General features: G+C 43.1%; 1 protein-coding gene across 8 annotated transcripts in view; it reads right to left on the reverse strand.

Moving 5' to 3' along the window:
* CHD2 (chromodomain helicase DNA binding protein 2) overlaps nucleotides 1-20441 on the reverse strand; it is a 90298-nt gene that overhangs the window by 42580 nt on the left and 27277 nt on the right. For 5 of the 8 annotated variants that reach the window (XM_018913946.3, XM_009090022.4, XM_030228282.2 and 2 more), the window contains exons 5-6: nucleotides 12028-15198; nucleotides 11559-11692 (exon numbers count right to left, since the gene is read on the reverse strand). In XM_018913946.3, the coding sequence (XP_018769491.1) occupies nucleotides 11559-11620 (62 nt within the window). In that variant the 5' untranslated portion in view covers nucleotides 11621-11692; nucleotides 12028-15198. Of the gene's footprint in view, nucleotides 1-11558; nucleotides 11693-12023; nucleotides 15225-20441 lie in introns of all 8 variants that reach the window. The other 3 variants (XM_030228281.2, XM_050978660.1, XM_050978661.1) reach the window with 3 other exon arrangements.

The following is a 20441-nucleotide window of genomic DNA, read 5'->3' on the forward strand; positions in this document are numbered from 1 at the left end:
CCGGGATCCGCGGCTGTGGGCCGGGAGGCGGGCAGGGGGCAGCACCCGCGCGCCCTCAGGCGCCGCCGCCGCCATTTCGCGACCGCCCCTCCGCCGCCATCTTGCGACCGCGGGGCTGAGCCCGATTCCTGGGATGGACCCCTGGGATGGATCCCTGGCACTGCCCCGGGGAAGGGGAACCGTGGGGAGCGCGACCCTCCGAGCCTGAGGGGAGGGAGCCCCTTCCACAAGGAGCGGGGGCAGCCATCACCCGTGGTTGTTGTTTCACTGTCCCAGCCTGGATTTGAGGGAGCTGGGTTATCACATTGTGTCCTACAAGCAGGGCTGGAAATTCAATTTGAACCATGGCCATGCCAGGCTGCCCAGGCCCTGTCCATGGGTGGAGGTTATCCACGAGAACCAAAGGCACAGTGTCCCACTGCACGCCTTGTTCTGTGGGCTCTACAACAGTTGCCCCCCTTGTCCACCACAGCCCTCCACTGCCTCAGCCATGACCTGTGGTGGTGCCACACACGTGACCTGCGATGGGGCCATGGCCATGACCCATGGCGGTGCCACAGCCATGACCGGTGGTGGTGCCACAGCCATGACCCATGGTGGTGCCACACTGCTCCTGGCAATGGCATTCCAGCAGCTCGGGACAGATGGTGTCCATGGGCCGGGCTCAGCAGGACACCATCCCACCGGGCCTCCACAAAGGAACAGGATCTGGAGGCATCCAAACCTCTGCTGTCACAACATAAGTGACAACATCAGGCTCTGCTTGAGGCATGTTGGTGTCCTGTGTCCCACAGGGACGCAAGGAAGAGGAAGACAGTTTTTCCTTCAGTCAGATTTCTGAGCAGTAGCTGGATGGAATTTTAACAGCCCAGGCAAGACTGAGGCCAGACAGCTCTGACAGTATTTGTTTAGAAGCAGAACAGTAATTAGTGTCCTCCTCCCACTCTGGAACTCTTTGTTCCTCAAAGCCTTAAGCTTTATTTCAAGGACACAGGGACACAGGCTCTCTGCACATCAAGAGCCATAATTCATGTGCTTTATCCACAACATTGTCTGAACAGTGTAATTCTTTTTTTCAGGCTGTGAACTGTGTCATCTAAAAAGAGGGAGACTTCTCTGGTGGCCTGTATGTGCAGATATTTGCCTGCACACCTGCTTCTCCTACTAAGGAAAGAAACACAGATGAGAAGTGGTTATGTCCTTTTGAAGGCTGTTGCAAATAATTTTTTTTTTTATTAAGGAACAACCTGTTATTGAGGCGAAATATGTGTTTATCTTCTTTTCTATGTTGATCAGATAAAAAAAATAACTGAAAGGCCTGTTTCATAAAAGAATCCTTTCTAATTGTCACTGCGACAATCAGGAAGCATTTCTACCTGACAACAGAATATAATGTATTCGTAACATTAGGTATCAAATCAGGCCTAACACTGTATATACCTTGAGACCTAAGTCCTCATTCAGAAGTTATTTTTGGAATTTGTCCTGGTTTAATGCCCCTGAGTTTGCATCCAAACAAGACCTACTTCCAATTAAACTAAAAGTGAGAAACAAGTTATAATTAATTGTCACAAAAATCACAATTCAGCCAGACCACCCTCCTCCAAAAACACCCATGAACATGAAAAGAAAGCAACAGATGGACCATTGGTAATTTCTTTGAAGTAAGAAACTCCTAAAAAAAGTTGAGATTGTAAAGACTCAGCCAAATACATTCCTCTGGTTTCTAAGAAATACTTTAGGCTGTAAGTCTGGTTTAATTAAGAGCCTGCTCCTGACTTGAAGGGGAGCAAAACTAAATCATGCCTTACCAAGAAGAACATGATCCTTCCAAGAAATAAGTAACTGCAAGGCAGCGATAAGACCCTTTACAGTGAGGCGTCTGAGTTTAAAAGGCAATTACCACATGCCTGAAGCCTCCAGACTTTGCATTTAATATTTCACATATGACTTCCTTTTATAGGGAATCATCTTTGCAAACAGCAGATCATTTTAGAAGTTCTCAGTAAGAACAAACAGTAGATCTGCTTCCAGAAGGTGTGAGACAGCTGAAAAAATGACCCCAATACGCATTTGTGAAACCAAGAACTGACGGGGGAATGGCTCTAACTGGGACCATTCTGCTCCAGTGTTTAAAAGGTGGCTTTTGAGGGACAGAACTTGAATTCAGACAGGGGAATAAAGGAGGATTAATAACCCAACACCCTCCCACAAGCCAAGCTCCTCCCAGCTTTAGGAACTGTTGTGAATGTTTTGAATCTAAACAAGTTTGAATCCCAACAGCAACATTCCACTGGGCTTCGCAAGCTCTGCAGGGATTCGGCACCAGCAAAGCCGCCCTGTGAAGGCTGGAGAAGGACCTTGGCAGATTATCCCATGGCTGGATAACATCAGGGGCTGGATGACAGCAGGAACCGTTATATTTAACTCCTGTGCATGGCTGGCCACAGCGTCAGGAGTGCTGTGGGTAGGTGACACCCAGGTGCACATCAGCAGCTCACTGACACCAGAATGCCCTGGGCAGGTGGCTGGGACACAGCCCCTCCCCACTCCCATCCCTGCTCCCCCTGCGGCCCCTGTTCCCAGCACTGGCTGGACCCCCCGGTCTTCCTGATAACACACCTGGACAGCCCAGAGAAACAGCAGGTCACTGCCAGTTAAGCCCAGGCAGGCCCAAGCCTTTACAGTAACAGGAACAGTGGAAATAAAACTGGACTTGGCAGTGCAGGTGAGTTGCAGAGTGGACAATGCAACAATAGCTTGGACTCAATGATCTCAGGGGTCTTTTCCAATCTCTTGGATTTTGAGAAGGGGGTGAGCAGCCCAGGGTTAGAGGAGCTGAAGGGTGTCTGGCAGAGCCAACTCTACCTGAGAGGGGCTCCTGGGCCCCCACAGCTCTTCAGCTCAGGCTGCCAGCTGCCACTCCCATCCACCAGCAGAACCAAGCTGAGATTTACTCCAAAGCACAGAGCAGCAAGGCCAGTGCAGGCCACCAACTTAAAACTATTTAAACAGGTCTGGCTTTCTAAAGTGACCTGTACAAACTGTGGGACACACAAGCACAGTGACAAACCACAGAAAGGGCAAACACATGGACTGAGATGAGGACTGGCTGCTGTTAAACATTTCCTTTGAATATCCGATCTATAAATGTGATGTTCCCTATTATGAAGAGAAACTATTTGCAAGAGCATGTAGTGACAGGACACAGGGGAATGGCTTCAAACTGAAAGGAAGTAGGTTTAGATTAAATATTAGGAAAAAAATCCTTACTGAGAGCTTGCTGAGACTCTGGAGCAGGTTGCCCAGACAGGTTGTGAATGCCCCATTCCCTGGAAGCATGTGAGACAGGTTGGATGGGGCTCTGAGCAGCCTGGTCTAGGGGAAGGTGTCGCTGTCTATGGCAGGGAGGTTGGAATGAGATGATCTTTGAGGTCCCTTCCAACCTAAACCATTCTATGTTTCTATATAAACATATATGAAATGGCTACATATATTGCAAATACAAACAAGCACCATCAGTGTTGATATGTGCACTCAAGTCACAGGGTAGCAGTAAAAAGGCACTAAATTTAACCTTTAGGCTAAACAAGCCAGGGAGAGGAACACAAGATGGTTTCTAGTTATAGATCACTAGATAAAGAAGAGATAATATGGGTAGCACAGAGGACTGAGCAAATACCACAGTAATCATAGACAAGGCCAGACAGACACGGCACATGGAGTGTGCAGGAGAGCCAAGCAAAGGACAGATTGTGACACTGAACATAAATAAATGCATTCCTAGCTTTTTCAGTTCCCTTGATTTTATTCTGAAAGTCTGCTAAAAAGTGATTGGTGCTTGTTTGTCTCCCAAGGCAAATATTTTCTGAGTGAGAAGCCTTGAGAAGGGTCATTTGGTGAAAGAGCATCCATTTCCCAGTTTATTTCCTGCAGGGAAAAGAAGAAATGGGGGAAGGGAAGGAAGAAAAATACTCCTGGCTCCTCTACTCTCCGTACCTATGCATGGTACTTCTACATATTGATCTTCAAGCAAGAACTTAAACTAGAATATTCTAAACACAACCAGGCTCCTCGTACTGTTTAGGAGTGAGTCTCAAACAACTTTGAATACTCAAAAAATGATTTGTCCAAATCTGGGCCAGCTTTAAAAGGGCACAACAAACTCCCGAGGTGATAGGGCTGGCCCTTCCAGATTACCAACAAGTTCTTTAAAGCAGCATAAAAATATTTCTGTAACTTCATTTTATGATCAGCAACTTTTTTTTTTCCCTTAAACAGGCATGTGAGAAGTTCTCATGGAGAATCCACCTGTGTCTGCAAACTTCCAGGCTATTCTGGCCACTGCTACTTATCCCAGCACAGGACTCCCAACTGCCAAAGGCAGAGCTAAATATATCCCTCGCTGATCTGCTAGAGCTCAGCAAAGCACATTGGGCTATCTGGAATGATACAGACCTCCCAAAAGCTGGTGGGGTTTTTTTTCCTCCACTAGGAAGACACTATGTTGTGTTTGCATAAGCAAGCAAAAAGAGCAATTCATTCATGATGGGGAGAGCTGGCTCTCTCTGCCCTCTGATCTTTAAGCCAGAGGCTGAAAATGCTTGGGATGTTTAGTGGGGACAGAGGAAAAAAGAAAAAAAAACAGCAGAGGGACAAAAGGAGTCAAAACCTGTCTGGTTGATTAAGGACCACCATTGATAATCTCCAAGGCAGCATCCTTCCCTTTCCCTGCACAGAAAGGGGAGAATAATTGCAGTTCTCAGGGTTTGAAAGGGCCCATCTCTCCCTCCCCGGGAGGCAGCCAAGCATTTCCGAAGCATTTCCGGGCTCCACATCCCACATCAGCGGGCGGAGCCCTGCTGGATCCTGGCAGCTCCCAGCTCCTCCTCAGCCCCAGCCAAGGAGCCCGGGGGTGCACCCCTTCCTCAGACAGCGGGCAGGGCTGTCCCTGTGCCTCCGCCCTTCCCGTTCCAGCCACCGCTGCGCCATGTCCCGCCGGGGACAGCCAGGCTGAGGCTCAGTTGCAGCACAAAGGGGACTCTGTACACTGGTGCATCCCATTGGCAAAGGACGTATGGATGGACGAGGGGGGCTGGAGTGTGCACACACAATTAGTACTGAAAAAGCGTGTGCTTTTTCTCCCTTAACATTTGTAAACTGCCTTTAAAACTTCTCAGATTAAAGACATGGAGTGTATATGGAAATTTAGGACCCAAACCTCATTAACAGGAACATGATGGTGCAGAAATTCCTTTATGGTTCCAGGTGACCTGCAGTTCAGAATAAGGGAGCCTGATCTGGCCTGAGGGGGTTATTCCAAGTGACTCTTAAAAGCTGTTCTTAACCAAGAGATGTAAGCCTAAAGTTTTACAGACAGCACATGGCATTCAAATCTCAACTGGTGACAGCTCCTCAGTGAAGTACAGAGATTCCTCCCCATGAGAGAGATGCAAACTACTCCTATACTTAACGTATTAGCAATTCTTTTAAGTCATCTATACCTAACAATACTTGCAAGAAGCATAAATAGTTGCAACACGGCTTTTTCCTAAGCAGTCGGGTGTTCTGGAGTCAATGGATTCTTGACATTGCAACACCCTTGTTCATAGCTGGGGTAAAGGTTGGTGAGCAACGAAGTGTTAAGCATCCCATCCCATCCCGTCTGTGGAGCTTGGCAGACACACTGAACTGAGCCCTGCCAAGATCAAAAGCCATGCCAGTATTTCCAGCACAATTCCAGAAAGGAATCTGAGATCACTGTTAAAAACTTTTTAATTTTTAACCCTTATCAGTCAACGTAAGAAAAGCACATGTAGTACAGAGTAGGTTATCTCAGCCCACAGGTAAATATAAAGGAAGGTAAAGATTGAAAATTATAATTTAGCAGCAGTGCAATGTAACAAGCTGTAATGTAAAATAAGCTGCTGCACATTTGGAAAGAATCAGCAACATTTGGCTCTTTATATCCAAAAGATACTCCCTGCTCTAGGAAAATGAGGCATTAACAGTGTGACAGACTTACAAAAGCTTCACTGCAAGTCACTAGGGGTAAACATTTTCTCTGGGCTTTTTTTTTCTTTGATTTCAAGTCTCCTCTACAGGATGTGAAAGTGGGCTTTACATACACACCAGCACCTACTGAAAGAGCATCTTCATGTGGCATTTCAGCACATGTCTATTAATAAAAGCACACGAGAAAGATTGATGTAAGACACCATGTCAGTAGAACAGCACATCCTTTGCTGGAAGGCTGCTTCTATCTAATTATGGTAATCCAGGCCTTCCCCTCCCCCAGTGCTGTGCTGTTTGTATTTATTTTCCTTGAAGGAGAGAAGAGATAAAGCAGAACAGAAGCTTTCTCCAGCCATTATCAGCTCCTTCCTGAGCTGGATTTCAGCTAGGGGCAAGGAGAGATTTAGAAGCCTTTTCCATCTCCTGAACTTAGCAGCCTAATTTAACATTGCAATTCCTGCTGGGACTATCGTGTGCAATCTGAAACAAGATGGAGTGGATACACTCACCTCCAGGTTATGTATCGGAAGATGCAATGACAATGTAAGCTGCCAAACCCACCCAAAGCAGGTTTACTTGGGCTGTCTCGACCTCAAAAGCAGCCAGTCCATGGCATGGGAAAGTCACAGATCAGTCCCTAGACTCCTGCTTGCTGTCTCAGGTACTTCACCTGCTGCTCAACACCAGCACTGATAAACCTGAATTAAGAGATGTCCCTGTGTAAAAACTCCTCAGAGACAGGTCTGGCTGCTCAGTAACCTGCTAGTGCTATGAGCAACTTTCTGAGGGGTGAAACACGCAAACAAAGACAGGAATTGGTTTATTCCTATACCGAGTTAGGGAGATTGGCCTTCCTGTCCCTCCTTCCAAGCCCTGTCAAAGCTGCCAAGTGGAAGTGTTTGTTTGAAGACAGAAACGTGGTTATGGCAGCCCCAGCACTGCTCCCGAGGCACAGCCCGGATCCGCGTTCTCGGAAACGCCACCACCGAGCCTCAGCTCGGCTCCAGCACTAGGGGAAGTGGGAGAAGATGCAGATAAGGGCAAATGTTGCCCTCAGAGTGCAGCAGGTGAAACATCAACCCGACAGAAAGGCTGACAGGCTCCTGTCTGCGATCTGAGCCCTTGGCTGGAGGCACTCCTGGAGTTGGGAACATGCCTGCACACACGTGCACCCAGCCATGGCAACGCCCCAGCCCCAGCACAAGCTGTGCCACAGGAACTGGGTTACACAATTACCCAGGTGAGCTCTTTATTCCTATTTTCCAATTTTTATTCAGCAAAAGTCATGCATTTTAGAAAATCAATGCAATTTGATTAATTAGCTTAAGATGTTTAACTTAAAAAAAAAAAAAAAAGAACAATCCAGAAGACAATGAACTAGAGCTAAATGTAGCTTCTTGCAGTTGGTGAGCTCTTTTTATAGCACTGTATATACTGTATCCATCTCTGGCAGCAATCACAAAACAGGGAACAGAGGAGTTGAAAGCCTCAGGATTGTGCATGCGTAATTAGATGAGACACTTCCTTCATGAGGGTAATGTGAAACAGAAGTAACAAAGCAAAACAAGAACAATCTCCTTTGTGCTGCACACAGATTACATCATGATTCATATGAATTCCTTGCACATTATTCCTTTTGTGTCCCGCACTGATCAAGCATTTTTCCTTTTCAAAAAAGGCTCTGGACAGTTTCACAAAGGGTTAAAGCTTAAAAAGGGAGAGAGAAAAAATGATCCATGTTGAAGAATGCAGCGGTGCAAATGAAACTGAAAGCCTCGGCACATGCACATGGCCACAACAGCTAAAAAATAATTCGTCACCCGGATAAAAACTTGAAACCCACAGTTTGAAGCATTTTAACAAATGTGTTCAATGTTTCTACTCAGCTGAAAGAAAATCAGTTGCAAAATATACACTGAAAGCAAACAGTGAATTTTGGTGATTTCAGGATACTGAAAGCTGTACCTCTCAACAAAAAACAAAAAAAAAAGAAAAAAGAAAATAAGACAGATGTTCCGAAAATACTATGGCATTCTACAATTCCTTTTGAAGTAAAAAAAAAAAAAAAAAAAAAAGAAAGAAAAAAATCCGCAGCAAAAAATAGCCCTGCTTCTTTTCAAGTGACTGCTGAAAATAGCTTACACAGTATTAAAATGAAAACCCCTTAAAATGAAAGCAGAGCGAGCCCACGCCCGGCAGCGGAGCGGAAGCGGGGGGAGGCCGCGGCAGCCGCCCGCTCCCGGCGCGCTGGGCCCGCTCCGCTCCCGGGGGCCCGCGCGGCGCGCGCAGCCAATGGCGGCGCGGCCGGCGCAGGGCGGCCTTTGAACCCCGCGGCCGCTTCCCGCGGCGCCCGAGCAGTGCGGCACAAAGAACAGCCATTTTGTGACAGCGCCGGCCGCCGCCGCCCGCCCGAGCCGCCAGCCCCGGCCCCGGAGCTACCCCAATGACAACAGGCTGTCCCCCGGTCCCGACGCCACACACCGGGGGCAGTTTGTGCTTAGCGCGATCGTTTCCCTCCTCTCCCCCCCTCGGCCAAATGCTGGTTCGTGTGCACCGACATCTCCATAAAATGGCTGCCACGTCAGGCGAGGGTGTTGTGCTGCGCAAAGCCCTGCGCTGGGAGGTGGCTGCTGAGCAAAAACACGCCATTTCAGGCCTCGGAGCTCCAGCTCTGCACAGAAAACGGCCTGGGAACCAACCCACTGCAATCTATTTTTCTCCCAAAAAAAGATGTTTTAATGCTAGAGAAGCCCAGAGCTGGATACAGACACAAGGACTGGCCCAGCCTCGCAGGATCTGCAGCTCAAACCGTTCCCACGGCGGGTATTTCTGAGATGGGAGAGCAACTGCAACAGATACAGGCCAAGGGAAAGGAAAACTACGTATCCACGCCTGTTACTTGCTATCCCTGCAAAACTCACTCCTGGGCTTCAGGGGGGCCCCAGCCTGCCTCGGGCCTCTGCATTTCCCATGAGGGCCGACCATGAATGGTGTACCTTCACACTACCTGCCTTTCAGACACGCAGCATAGAAGATGCTAGAAAATACAGCAGATTGTGTTCAATTACTTATGCAAATCTCAGGCACACGGGTGGGGGTCAGCAGGAACTGCAGCAGACCCAGAGAAACTTTTACCTTGGGCATTAAAGTTGCATGAAATCACTCAGCTCCAAGTTGGATTTACTGTCAAAGCACAAAGGACAGGTGTTGCTGGGCACCTGGAGAGGCAGGAGTACAAGCCTCAGCTTACAAACTGTAAAGAGTTAACACCATCTCTCTCTCCAAGAATAAATCATTTGCTTTGGGACAATTCTCAAACATTTTTGTTTATTCCGCAAAGGCCTTTGTATTCCCTAAGAACTGGAAAAGAACGAGTCAATTCCTCAGTTAGGGCACTACAGTGGTGTGCAATAACTGTATTTTCTTCCACTCTAACACCCTTCTCCAGCCCAGGTGAATGGCACTGGCCATATCCACCTCCTCCACCATCCAGAGTTCCCACCAGGACTGTGCAGCTTCCATGTTCAGGCACCTCCATGGATACCAAGCTGGTCTCAGCAGCATGTGAAGTGCAGACACCGGTGCATTTCGGGGTTTCAATACAGCAAAGTGGTGGCTTTACTTCCTAGAAATCATTTCCCCTACTTCAGGTCAACCTCAGGAAGTAAAGCCCATTTTATGACATTGAGCTGACTCACACCTCACAAATAAGCTCAACAGGGCTCACTTGCAAATATCCTGTGCTCAATGGTTCCCACACTTCAGGTGTGCTGGTGTCACACACAGCAGGTTAATTTAGAGAAAAAAAGATGTGAAGGGGGAGAAGGGTAACCTCACACAACAGGTGTTAAATGTAAATGGATCAATTATGATAAATAACCTTTCAATGAAAACCCCAAAAGCACACCAGACGCTATGCAAATCTCAGATCCCAAAGGACAAAATCCCCTGTGGGACTCCTGCTACATGGCTCAGATTTTAGCTCCTATTCCTTTCCAACACTGGTAAAATATTTTCAGTTTCCTCAACAAATTATGTCTATTGCTGCTCTTGTTGATAATCTCCACTTCAAAAAAGCATAAAAATTTATATAATCTGAAAAATAATTTTTATAAATGGTGACTTTTTACATAATATTTCGTGTGCAGCATTTACAGTAAAGAAAGCACAGTATGAAAATCTGATGTGTTCTTAAACTGCATTATTAGAAAAGCTCTGTTTAAGTGCTTCAACAATCCCTGAGGCTAATTTAGTTATTAATAATTTCAAATTAAACAATCATACCCACACTTATTTTAAAATTTAAAATTTGACTGAATTTTAAATACACCCAGAACACCATCCAGGTTTATACTAGAAGGTTACAATAATTTGATATATACATATTGCCACACTATTTCAAGTTCGTGTGCTTAAGGAAGGTTAAATACTGGACATCAAGAATACTGTTCAAACACCTGAACATCACATAGAGCACATGTGATACAACAGACAGTTCAGAGTTCTTTTTTATTAATGTCGGTTAAAAATGCAAGAAGACAACACCAGAGAAAAAGAAACAGGCCAAGATTCAATTGAAATTAACAAAATGCAAAACTCAGTAATATTTACAAACCAAACCCCAAAAATGAATGTAGTTTAATTTCCAATTTTTGGAAGAGCCGACCTTTTAAATACAAAAGGAACGATTTGGTAATTGTACTTCTGCATTCCAAGCAAACAAACATTGTCAGTATTTCATACTTTTCCCACATCAAGGTTAAGTTTCTAAAAATCTGTAAAGAATCCCATTACTTCACAAAAATAAATAAAAATATCCTGAGTAAAAATACGTTAAACAAAACAAGCAAATCATTTGGTGCCTCTTGTTAACAGTCCCAGTGTATGTTTTAGAATACAAAATGCCATCACCAGCAGGACAAAGTCTGGTTAAATTGTATAAAAATATTCTAAAATACCTCCACAGAATCAAAGTTCTACAAGCTCAAATAAAATTTGAAGTAAGAGGTATCCGACAAACAGGCACTTTCCAGTTTATATTTTAAAATAAGCTTTTTTTCATTCATGTAACTTTTTCTTGTGCCTATTTACTATAATTTACTACTACACCAGGCTTCTGTATGGCCCTCAGTTAAAGTTTAGACTTCTGAGATTCTTCAAAGAAAAATTTGCCTTGTATGTAAAATGGTGCAATGCAGCAATGGCTAAACCGACAAGGTCATTTTTCACAGCACAAAAACCCTAAAAACTGAAATTCAAAAGCTGGAAAAACATCACATAGGGGCAAGGGCTGCCCTGAATAAAGGTACAGTACCTTTTGCCTAGGACATGGGCCCTTAAGTCACAACACAAGTTTCAGAAATTGCTACCAAAAAAATTAGGGTGTGGCATGCTAACAATCTCAAGGTCATTCCTTAAAAAGGAAGCAAAATCAGTAAAATGTTTTCTATTAAGCACTGACAGTAACCCAAGGCTGTCAAAGTAAACAGGGTATTCACAGGTTTTACAAAAAAAAAAAAAAAAAGAAAGTTGATAGGTCATACCTCGATGCATTGCTGTGGACTGAACCCTCCTCTCCTTGGCTTTTGTCCTTATTTCTCATCATCTTTTTATTCTTAAATATTAAAAGGGGGTCAGGGGTGTCTGTTTGCTTTGAAGTCCTGTGCCCAGGTATTTACTGTCAAAAGTTGAAAGAAAGGTAAGGTCCCAGTTCGTTTCACTGGCTTTCATTATCAGGAACAAAGTCCTGACGCTGCAATGATATTGTTATAACAATACACAGCACTGATCAACACGGCAAACCGGAGATTTAAAACAAATAATCATTTTTACAAGAAAAATCCGAGAATAAACACAGGAGAGGAGCATCCTGCAAACTTTCCCAAAGTAACACTGGATGCAAATAATCTCTGTATCTTATTGCGTCATCCCAATACAGCACAAATCGGTCGAAAATCAAAGTACTCAAAACGGCAGAAATCTAAAAATTATTATTATTAATTGCTCACCTACCTGATCCATGCACCGCCGCCAGGACCAAGTCGATATTAGTTTCGGGTAGTGGAAAAACATCAGATCCAAAATATTTGTAATTATACGGATAAAATACAAATTTCAAAAAATGAAAAAAAAATATATATTCTAATCCCAAAAATATGCTGCCGATAAAGCAAAAGAAGCGGTAATTAGTACAAAAATGTCCGGGGGAAAAAGCTCATTAGGAGAGCGCACAAAAATGGAGGTACGCCATGGCTTCTAAGCTGGAAAAACAACGACCTGGGCTCTCTCCACGGCTTCTTCTTTCCAGCAAGGCACGAAAAGGGAGCCCTCAAAAGCTGCTTTTCTGCCCGAAAAAGGTCCGCTCGGCCCCCGATTAGTGCCTAGGAGAGGCAAGGGGCTGTGGGGGCCCCCTGAGGCTGCCTGAAAGTTAGGGAAAGTTGCGTAAAGTGTTGGGGAAGGCACGGAGCTGAGCGCGCTCTCTCTAAGGCACAGCCGCCATCTAGAGCTCCTTCCCAGCTCTGAGCTCTGCCTTTGATTGACACTCTCTACATTTACCCCACAACTCAGGTGATGTACCATAGACCCACCCCTTCATTTCTACCAAAAAAAGAGAGAGCCTCCACCTAAAAGGGTTCCTGCTACCCCACAGCCCTGGCTCCTTCCAACTACCCCAGCTCAAGGGGCACCTTAACCCCATGTGGCTCAGGCACCCTTTGGAAGCCAGAAAGAAATGGAATTTGTGCCTTTTGTTTTAAAGATTTGTTAAATATTTCAGTGCCTGGGCTAAAATTACTTCCTCCCTGGACAGGAAGTGGTGCTGTTACAAGCCATTTTGAAGGCATGGCAGTGGAGCTCACAGCCATGCAGGCAGCAGCAGCCCACCCTGGGGGTCACCCCACCCAAGGGGCAGCTTCCCCCCAGTTTGGTGGCAGAATCCCCAGACAAGAGAGCTCTTCCCTTTGCCCCCCAGTGCTGGCACTGGCAGGGGGGGACAGGAGCATCACCCGCTCCCAAGCCAACTGCACAGAGCTGCCCTCCAGCTCCACAGCGCCTCCCTAGTGGTTCCCCCAAAAACTCAAATCCAGCAGCCACACCACTTCCATCAGCTACACCGAGGCACTGCGGTCAAGCCAGTCCAACACCATCAAACTGCTCATTTCTAATGCAATTTCTTAACCCATTCATGGTCATTAACAAGATTTTAACACAACAAATTAATTTTAAAGCTGCACAATAGCCAAGCTGCAGAATTGCAACTCAATCAATGGACATCTCCAACATGACATATCCTGGAATTGAGAGGATATATCACCAAGGGAATGGAGGTGATCCAAGTATCCCCTGACCACTTGATTCTGACTACCAGTTGTCTTCCATGACCAAAACCAACCCCTTAAAGCACAAGAACATCTGGCATATTCATAAGCATCAGAACAAGACAGAGCCACCAGTCACTGGAGGACCACTGGAGGACAAAGGGGCAATGGGCTAGTTTGGAGTTCTATGGGAACATCCATGCCGCAGCATCCCAACAGCCCAGAACCATTGGCTTCAACCAGAAGAACCAACACCATCCCCTTTAATTCCTTCACAGACCTGCCATTTATCTCCTACAACCATCCATCCTCTTTCCACAAGGGGCTTCATTAGGAACTCTCCAATGCCACAAGCCATTAAAAAAACCTCCACTTTGCCAATTCACAGAAGACTCCTTGCACCTCAACTGCAAGAATTAAAAAAACACAATGCAAGACCATTCCAAGCATTTTCTGGTAACACTAAGAAAATCGACTCATTTGAATGAGAAACCCTTCAGGTTGGTCCCAGAATCCAACTCCACCATAAAAACACATGGCAAAACCAAACTGGGGCAAGTGTGTACACCAAAATGGCTGGATGGAACAGGCATGAGCAACTCATAATGGCAAAAATGGGTATTTCCAAAAAAAGTCTGAGCAAGGCAAATGGTTAAACACAGACAATGAACAGGATTTTGTTTGGGTTTTCAAATATAATTTCAAGGTTCTCTCAGCACCAGGTTTACCATCTTGACCCTCCAGCACAAAACAAAGACAACTTTGAGTTTCAAGTGAAACATACAGAAAACAAATGCCTACAGTTAAATTATTAGATCCACTAGAAACCTGTAAGGAAATCATGACTTCGAATATTAGAACCATGTTAGAATTCATTTGCAAAGGTTAATATGTATGTCATCTGTAGCCATATCAAAAATAACTCATTTTTTTCTCACCAAACACATGGCACAGTATTGTGACACTAAGGCTACATGCAAGAGCAGTGAAGCAGATTGGACACTTGCACAGAACAATTTTAAGACCAAAGAGACTGTTCAGGAAGTCTGTAGTCCAGGAAATCTGTTGAAAAGTTTCTGTACCCACACACAACCCAAGAACATACCTAAAAAAGTTACACAAAACATTCAAGTACTCCTTTATTGTTGTATTTTCTCAGCCTTCAATTGGTATCAATTCCATCTTAAAATAACTTCACAAAGTTCAGCAGCAGTGCCCTGACAATAGGCCAAGTACTGAAAACCCCTCATATTAAGCACCTGAATGAACAAGCCAGTGAATAAAAATTCATTGGAAGTCATGGCAAAGTGAACATAATTTGCAAATGAAAACCACATTTGATACCAAGTATAGCACAAAATTTTACCTTGCCTCCAGTACTTAGCTAAAGTATTTCTCAGTTTAATAGCAACCAAAAATGTAACCCACTTCAATATCAACTCAATAAAAGATATTCAGCCAGAAAGGACAAACACAAAGTGTGAAATAAACCAAAACCTTTTATTTAAATTCATTTTATAAATTACATTTTCTCAAAAGCAGTAGCAACAGATCTTTTACCAAATTAATTTGCCTGTCATGCAAAAACAACCCAAAAGGAAAATTTTGCCACCCAGTTCTCAAACAGATCCATCATTGGATAGTCACTGATTAATTCAAATGCAAAGTCCATTTTGATAGGATGATCACAACCCAGATCTTCTCTGGTTTTATAACATGAGAGTCCACGTTTTAACATCCTTTTCTTGGACAGACATCCCAGCACTCATGCATTAGTCCATTTCCTCAACCTCTCACTCCCCAGTGGAACTGCCATCTTGGTGTCTCATTCGTAGACTCCTTTTGACACTCTTCATCTGAATGGATTCTTTATGAAAAATTAGAAGAAAAACGCTGTTGGAATACACATCATTGCTTTAAACTAAGACATTCAACTACTGTACCTTGAAAATAATTTAAACATGTAACTGATGCTTCATTCCATGTTACACAGTCCACAATATCTACTTTTATCAGAAACAATGTAAAATAATCAATTCAAGAATTAAAAAAAGAAAATTTAACCAAAACTATAAAAAAATGGGAGAAAATATTAGCAGTCAAAAAACCCTTTCAGGATCCATGAATTCCATTTGAAATTTTTAAACCACTAGAGAAATCTGGTGGGAAATCAAAGAAATTTCCTCTTGCAACCATTTTCATTGCACTGGCCCATCCCCTGAAACTGACATTGCTTAGCAGAACACCAAGGTTCTTGTAACAAAACAAAATTTGAAAGTACTGTTCAAGCTCCTTTCTTCAAAGACAAAGATCCATCAAAACCAATGAAAACTGGTTTCTTATAGACAGATGGTGACTGGACAGAAGACATTCCACCATCTTAACCCAGTTCTCCAGCTCATGAAAAATGTACAGTGCAACAGCAAACACAATTACAAGCAAATGGAAAGACTGGTTTAGTTACTGGTGGGAAAGGACACACCAGAAATCAGACAAAAATGGTCACAAGTCACACTAGCTACCTTTAGCAAGGCTCCTGAGCCATATTCCAACTGCACTCATCATGGAACTGCAACTAATCCCACAGGTGAGTGACAAACCAACTGAACAGCATGCACATGGGTGAATACAAGCCCAATGTTCCCATCTTCCTATCTTCTTCCAAGAATTTTAAGTCAAATTTACTTCAAGTAAAACCTTACTCCTCCTCACATGCAAAACGTAGGTAGGTACAGGAAGTTACAAAGTGTTAAGAACATCATTTTGAAACCAATGCTGACTTTAGGCTGACATGCAAAAAGGGTTTGAAAATGTCTTCATGATTTTGAGTATCTGTACTCCAGCATCAATTTATTTTTTTGAATATGTATAGGTTTAACCTCATTTTAGTCTGAAAGCCAACTTCACCACCACTCTGCTCCCTGATAATCCTGGGCAGATTCTGACAAGGGATGCAGAAATTACCCATAGCCCAGCAAAAACCAGTGGGGCCATCTAGTGGTCTCTGCCTCAGCATCCCAGCTTCCCCAGTCTCATCTCAAAATAACCAGTTACAGCAAAGCAAAGAGCACTGGAAGCAGTGCAACAGTCTGACTTGCACAAGTACCCATGTGTCCTGTTTTATGCTGTTCTATAGACTTCCTTGTTTTAAATACAATGGGAAAGTCATGCACACAGAAGAGGAATATGGCATCTGGTAATTCCATTTTGCACTGTGAAACATGCATAGCTGCAGGAGTATTCAACCCCAGGACACTCATGCTTTCAGAAACAGAACTTCCAGGTTTAAAGAAATGCTCTGTTTCAAACATTCAGCTCATCCTCAGTTAAGACAATGTATTAAGTAAAGGTGTTTCTCCCTCACAGTAAGCTGGTTTTGGGGTTACTTTGGGTTTGGTTTGGTTTCTTTCAGTTCTCACCAAATAATTTCAAATCTATTTAGGCATTTGAAGATTAATTAAAATTTTGAATGTTTTTTCATGGTAATGCCTTGACTGAAGTATCAAAACATGAAAAAAAACCCCCACAAAGTTGTCCATTATTGACACAATCAAACACTCTGAAGTACTAACATACGTACAGAGGATACCCCACAAATAAGATCATTAAAATTATTTTAAGCTATTTTTAATAAGCTTAAAATACAGAAATCCAATTACTGACATCAACTTTCCCCACCTCTAAAAAAGGTAATTTAGTTAGGTATTAGTCACCCTTTAAAAGGCTCTTTCCAGTTGGGTTAGCCCTCTGCCTCAGACACCCACAGGACCTGCCAAAGGCAAATTCAGGGCAAATTTCCCTGCTCGGTTCACCTACGTTGGGTTGGACCAAGAACTTCACAAGTAACCCCATGACCTTAATCTTAAATGCTTCTCTAAATCTTGTAAAATAATTAGCAGTAAACAGAACTGATGAGGTATTATAATTAAGAACACATTCATGTTCTCCAAGCTATTATACATCAAAAAGTCACCACAGGAATGGCCAAAATATTAATAGCAGCCTCTACACTTGTGAAATTTACATTTGCTTTAAAAGACTTCACAGGATTTGTTTACTTAAGAATTAAGGCATATTTTACTAAGAAATTTCAACAATGTTACAAAAATACACTCCTCCATGAAGACATATTAAGTGATCCTACACTTGAGGTAGATACTGAAAAACCCATTCTTTCATCTAGATGATATGAGTCTACCATTCCTTCTGTAAAATGAATTAGGCACTGCCCATTTTCAAAGCTTCTGTTCTCTACTATTTACTGGTTTGGTTTCCAAACACTGTTATTTTGGTCATGATATATTTGGGACCTGGGTAGTCCTGTAATCCTGACAAAGTTTCCTTCAAAACACCGGTAACATGTTGGCACTCCATGCCATCCATTCCCAACATGCCTAAAGGATCAATGCAACAATTACAAAACATCTGAGTTTAAGTTTTTCTCTTCAGCTTTTTTTGCAATTATTTGTTGCTGTATTGAAAGATCACAGCAACGACAGACATCCCTTATGGCCAAACCCACGGCTTCAGCCATTTGAGGTCCACTGTGACCCTGCATTCCTTAAAGGGTGAGACTGAAGCCCAACACGTACAATTCCCATACGTTAGACACCAATACATTTACAAACTATTCCAGAATGAAATCTGAGGTTTAAACTCTTAACCGAGGTGACCTACTTGGGAAAGGTAATTCACTCCAACAAAGGGAGCTGAATGGACAAAATGAGGTTCTGAGCAAACCAAACCTCAAATTCTACACTTCAAAATTCATTAAAGCAAGATTTTACTCTCAACAACACCCCTGGTAACTTTTACACTGGAGGAAAGAGTGTCCTCTGTTGGCAGCTAAGTCCATTCTTTTATTCTGTAGCATCTTTAGCAGGAACTAAGTGCTCTGGAAAGCCCTAAATCTGCTTTTACCACCATCAGATGTTCCATAAGCAGAGCAGTAAAAGCACAACTCATGTAGGTTTGGGTACTTTTAGGTAAGAAAGGCTATTTGCCAGGTTTGTTCAGATTTCAAGGTTAATTCCAGATAAGACGTGGCTTTATTCACAAATGCACTCTTTTAATTATTTTTAAATAATACATTATTTTTAAATAATACATTTTACTGCATTAAGCAAAGTATGCCAACTTTAATAAAGCCCCCAGTGTTTTTGAGTATTTTCTCGTCTCTCTTAAAAAACAGAGTTAAAAATAAAAATCAGTGATTCAACTAAACACCATGTTAACCAGAGAATGCAACACCAGATCGTTCACACTGCAATACTTTCATTACTGCTTTTAGAAGCAACTTCTTTTGTAGACAACTATTTCAACAAAGTCATTTAAGGGTTTCACATTCACCTCTTCCTTTAGGTAAGGATTGTAAACCAGGAAACGATGGAATAATTACTCAGTGTGAAACTGAAAAGCCAAAGTTCTACTCAATGAGCCAGATCTGACAATAGCTAATTTACAACCCAATGATAAAAACAAAAAAGGAACATAGAAAGATGTAGCAATCACACAAAGATTAATATTAAAATGGAACACGAGTCACATGTTTAGAGACTCTAGCAGGTGACTGGGGCTAGGAAGGCATCAGTGGATAGCATAGGAAGAGTTTTTGCGGAACAGCTGGAGAAGAAACAGCTTAAGACTTCTGAAAGAACAAAGTAATAAAACTTACAGACAACAGCAGTAGAAATAAATTAAATACTTATCAAAACTGAATTGGTGTACACACATTAAAAACTTAATTCTTTAAAGTCCATGACCTCTTTTGCTACATCTTTTTCTACTTCTTTTGCTTTAGGACTGAAAACTCAAATGATAAAACTGGTCCAAAATGAAATGGACCCAGAAGCAGCACGAGGCCAGACTAAGTCAGCCTGGCAAAGTCTGCACCTTTTCCCACAAATTCCTTTTCCTTTTCAGAAGGGCTCTATGTTAGGCTGCACACCATGGAGTGGAAAAGAAGCACAGGACTCTGGAATACAAAATCAGCTTCTCTCCCAGCACCTGAGGCAGTGCAGAAGGCAGTGGCAGTTGGAGGGCTTTCTGCTAACAAACACAGCCATGGGACAGCTAAAATTCACTGTCATCTAGCCAGTAAAATGAGTGGATTTGCACCTTGGAACATTTTCCTAAGCTGTCTGAAGCATAAGGAAGGCCTTGCTCAATCAGGTAGCATGTCAGACTAGAAGAAACTGTCTCTTAAAGAAGATCATACATTCCAGAGCACAGTGCTACAGGAATAGAGCTTCACATAAAAAAAAGTTAGCCTATGTACACAAAATGCAAAGGATGCCCTAATTAAATATGCAGAATCAAGGAATCTGATTTTTAAGCAGTGAGAAAGACAAAAAGACTTGGGTCTTTCCACAAGCAACTCCCAAGAAAGTCACAAAACGTGCCAGAGACAACAAAAGGTCAAGACCAAATCCCTTTAAGGAAATGGGAAAAAATTCTGTCCCTATATTCATCCAGTAAAGAACTGAATTAATTTACCTACTCAAGCCTGCCAATTTTATGTTTTGACTAAATAAGGAATGATTTCAAGTCTATCAGCTAGCAGTTTAATTTAAAAAAATACAGGAAACTGTACTGGCATTTATCATTTTGTGCAAAGCCAAAGCTTTATGAATGAAGAACAGAAACAGAACAATTGTAGAACAGGAGACAGTTACTGTCTGCTCAAAGGCTCCCACTGATCCTGACAGAAGCATAAGGACAACACAAGATGCTTGTACAGCAAGTTCTTCCTGCTATACTTTCCACACCATTTGTTATCCAAATTGTGTGTAGTACCTCTCTAGAGACAGATATCTGCATACCAAAAACCGTTCTGAACAAGCACAACTATGATATAAAAGTTCTCAGTGAAATCTGGAGTCAAATCACGGAAGCCCCCAGAACTAGTCAGATCTAAAAGCTGTTCTGCAGCCAGGCAGCACTATCCACGTACTGCTCATTTCCCCAGAGCCCAGCAGGAATGATCCAGGGTCCTTTTAAGCTTTTCTGAAACACACATGCATACATGGCCACACACTAACGACCTTCAGAATGTATTCAGCCAAAGCCTTCAGCCACTTAAACATTATAGCCATGTGTGGTTGCTGGGGT

Source organism: Serinus canaria, chromosome 10 (assembly GCF_022539315.1).
Source record: "Serinus canaria isolate serCan28SL12 chromosome 10, serCan2020, whole genome shotgun sequence".
In the NCBI taxonomy this organism is placed as follows: Eukaryota; Metazoa; Chordata; class Aves; order Passeriformes; family Fringillidae; genus Serinus; species Serinus canaria.